The 4,045-nt window shown below is 42.0% G+C and overlaps 1 protein-coding gene across 1 annotated transcript in view; it reads right to left on the bottom strand.

The window, feature by feature from the left end:
* Positions 1-56: 56 nt before the first annotated feature.
* Positions 57-4,045, bottom strand: part of VPS26A (VPS26, retromer complex component A) — a 7,798-nt gene continuing 3,809 nt past the window's right edge. The window contains exons 5-7 of the mRNA XM_031063592.1: positions 3,352-3,420; positions 2,622-2,764; positions 57-1,786 (exon numbers count right to left, since the gene is read on the bottom strand). Coding sequence (XP_030919452.1) covers positions 1,673-1,786; positions 2,622-2,764; positions 3,352-3,420 — 326 coding nt within the window. The 3' untranslated portion in view covers positions 57-1,672. The remainder of the gene's footprint in view (positions 1,787-2,621; positions 2,765-3,351; positions 3,421-4,045) is intronic.

Genomic DNA, 4,045 nt, shown 5'->3' on the forward strand with positions numbered 1-4,045 from the left:
CCCCGCTGAGGGAGCCCTGAGGGAGCGCAGCGCCCCTCACACACAGACCAGGCGCGTTTAGTGAGAATACAGCTGGTTTAATAATTCAAATAGCAGCTCAGGATGCCTTCCCCCCCGCTCGTTACACATGGTTGCACAATCTGAGGCTGGGTAAGTACAATCAGGGTTTTCAAAATCATCGTTCCCAGGTTTACGACATGCAAGTGACCATGAAAATATTTGGTTGTGGTTTTTTTTTTTTTTTAACTTTATTTTTTAAGTTTCTGAACAGGCACTTACATGAGGGAGTTGGATTTGCTCTCAGCCAAAGATATCCGCGTTAGGAGTACCCTAGCATAAAGTACACAGAGTCTCTGCTTTATCAAAGTGCCACAGTAATAAAACAGTTCTTACAGAAATGTAATTTGATTATTTACTTACTCATAAAGTAAGGTTACCAATGACACTTGCACCGGAGCTGAGAAGCCTTGGTTTAAAGGCCAGGAGAACTACGAGTGCAAGTTGCCTTCCTCACAGCAGGCTGCCATTTGTGCCAAGCCACAGGTCTGACACAGAGCCGCGCTCCGTGTGAACACACCAACACTTCACTCCTTTAAGCTACTTCTTCAAACACTACATGCCTACGAGATGATGATAAAGACAAACAATCTGCTGGGCCAGGCAAGCTTCTAAGTTTTAAGGCTTGCCTGGCTTTGAATACCTCTGCAGAAGCCCACAAGAAGCTCGTTTGCTCTGAGACCCCAGAAGGATGTCCTTTGGGGACATTTGCCTCTCCTGTCAGGACAGTTTTAGACATTGACTGTGAAGACACTGGAATCATGAAGCCAAGAGGAAACACAGTTTCACGTATTTGCAAAATAATCGATGTTACCAGCATTTATTTCATCAATAAAGTAACTATGTTCAAATACTTTACCCGCTCACCACGTGAGGGTGAACTCGTGACATCCCTACAGTCACTAATTACTGGGTAATGAGCCCCAAAAAGTCAGGAGCAACTGGTGTGAAAGACTTAGAGAAGTTTGACAGAGAACTGGGGGAGAGGGCAAAGATGCTTCCCAATATTCTTTGTTACTGACAGATGCAGAGCCTCTTAGAACCACTGGTCTGAGGGCTCCAACCATAGTGCACATACATGCAGCTGCAGTTAAACCCTGTCTAATGTAGTAATCAGGAGATTTTAGGACAAATGCACCATAAACCTTGATTTTTAGTGTGATTTAGTCATTGTGTCTTAATGCAGTTTCAAAACAAAACAAAGCAAATAAGCAACATTGGAAACAAACATGCAATACACAACATGAGAGACAGGAAATGCTTTAGTCTACACTGTAGAGTGAGCAGCAAAAATCAAATATACCAGCCTACCATGCATGGAAATAACTAGACTTAAGCTTTTGCATACCCGAGTGCATACAACATTATCAAATAAAAGTAAATGTGCAGTATAAAATAGTAGCTTAAGAAAGTTCCAGTGTTTGAGAAAGCACTTTATTTTAAATGTATATACATACTTGAATGTTTAACTGAAGAACGCTTTAGTAGCATGGTAAACGCAGCACTGCAAGATGAAGGAAGACAGTTGTAATGGGAATTCTGGCCTTCTTTTCCCACAGGCTGCTGCCATCTTTAACCTGCTGAAGCACTGCAAAGTTTTTCACCTTAGACCAGTTCACATTTCGGGTTGCTCAGCAGATGCTTGTGACTCTGGAGATTCAAATCGCTGGTGGAAGTTTGTCCGTTGTTTCCTCAGCTTCTCAGGAGCTTTTCTCCATAAAATTATTTCCTATTTGAGGAAGAAAACACTCTTGAAACCAACAGTTGCCATTAAAGCAAAAGCATCAAGTATCAAGTTCCTGATAAACTAAACTCTTGGGAAAATAAAAAAGATAACCAAACACAAGAGCCCACAAAAAAATGCGTCCCCACTACTTATCAGTGCAGTTCATATAACAGTAACAGAAAGACACCACCATTAAGTTTACATATTTAGTTACTGCTTGAATACTTGCAGTCTTGAGCAGTCACCCCTTCCTTAACTATGCTACTCTCAATTTTAATAGTATTAAAGAGTTCAAGAAATGTTTCTTCCTCCTTTTCTCCAAATCCAAAGCCTACCATAGCCACTGTATGCTCCAGCTCCCTCTTGTTTTCTATGGTTAATTATACTGTCTTGTCTCCTTTGTAGTAGGAAGATTTTCATCTAATCCACACAACTTCTTCCAGTGACCCTTTTGGCTACCCCTGTCCTCAGCATCACCTCATCTTCTCTAACATTTTCAGGAAAATTTCCTTATTAACACTTTGCAGTTTTGAACCCAGGCTAGTGCAGGAGGGGAGATTTCTCTGCAGGAGTTTCAGGAAGCAAGCAAATGCACGCCCATCCAGAGTTTTGTCTGGGTATCCCCAAAGCAGGTTCTATGGTACTGAGCACCCTGTCCTTGCTGGAATAGCATCCAGCATCCCCCTTGGCTCCTTTTCTGCAAGCTCACATCACCTACAGAGCTGTCAGCACCACTGCCAGCAGAAATGCTTATGCCACATGTGAAGCACAGGTGAAGGTTCAAAGCAGCATTAAAACAGCCCAGGTAATTCTGCAACAGGACTGCCATGGGCCATACCTGCTGTTTGAAGTATCGTCTGTCCTCTTCATCCACAAGCACCAGATTTAAGAAGTACCTCACTGAAAATTTTTTGTTCACATCCCTCATTGTTGGAGTTGGGTCATAGCCTGCTAAGAACAATCTTATAGGAATCGATTCACCTGCAAAAAACAGCTTAAATTAGTTCCTTACAACTGGAATAATTAATACAGCTTCAGAAGACATGCAAAATAAAAGCAGTTTCCCAAGCACTGTCTGTGCTGCTCCTTGGTTAAAAAAAAAAACAAAAAAACAAACATGCACACAACAAAAAAAAAATACCCACCAAAAAAATCAGAAAGCACAGAAGCAAGCATGAAATGAAAAGTGAGAACCCTTTCTCAGTGCAAGCAGGGAAGCCAGAAGGATCAGTATTTGGAACTCTCCAGAGCTGGTCTACACCAATGGAGTCAGGTTTGAGGAAAGAATCAGTCACAGAATTTCCAATGGTAAATAAGGGTAAAATTTACTAGGATCCCAAGGAAATGCCTTAAGTCCATAAAAATGTGGTCTCCAAACAGAAAATGCATCATCATTTCAGCAATCTAAGAAGTGTGGTTTCTTCAGTTAAAAAAATGGTGTAAGACCTCTCTTCTGCCCCAGATATTTAAAATAGGATTTAAATTAAATTAAATTTAAATTAAATACATCTTTTAAATAGGATTTTAGCACTAACTGCTCCCCCTTGAAAACAATCCCAGTTACTTACCTTTAACTGGTGCCCCATCCATTATTTCGTACTTTGCAATGGTTTCTGTCTCTGTTGTGGTACTGGGTCCTGGTGAAACAAGTTTTCTCTTTGAGAACACACGCTTCAGTTTTAAACATTCACAAAGTTTTATAGCAACAACTTCCATTCTGCAGCTTTTAAATTAACACAGCACTGCATTTTTGCCCTTGTTTTGCATGTAAGTCAGACATGGCTGAAGCAAGCAAAACCCTCTCCCAGGCAGGACATCTCTTTCTGGCTCTCCCCCCACCACACTGACACAGCAGAGGCAGGCACCAGAGCTTCAGGGAGCCCTGGATATGCAAACTTTAAATAAGGGACAAGCGAGAGGGTCTGGAATCCTGAAACTGCTCTGCTTGGTGAGCAGGGCTAGCAACTGGTACTGCTGGGCCATGCTCAAGCTAGAAAATGAAGGGTTATCAGCCAGCTCAAGAGCCTGTAGTAGAGCTTTCTGCCCTTCCTCTAGTGGAAGCTTTCTCATTCTGCATACAAAAAGCTCCCAAGAACCCCAGCCCCTGGGAATGAAGTGTCATGAGCCACAGCCTCTCCCAGCCTTGTTCCAGCAAGTACAAACCTGATCTGCAATAACCAAGCTGTTTCTGCTTCAAAGCCACTTGGTATTTCCACCCTATCCATTGTTTTGGATGACAGAAAATGACACATTTCTTGAACA

The sequence above is a fragment of the Geospiza fortis genome, unplaced genomic scaffold, assembly GCF_000277835.1.
Source record: "Geospiza fortis unplaced genomic scaffold, GeoFor_1.0 scaffold637, whole genome shotgun sequence".
In the NCBI taxonomy this organism is placed as follows: domain Eukaryota; kingdom Metazoa; phylum Chordata; class Aves; order Passeriformes; family Thraupidae; genus Geospiza; species Geospiza fortis.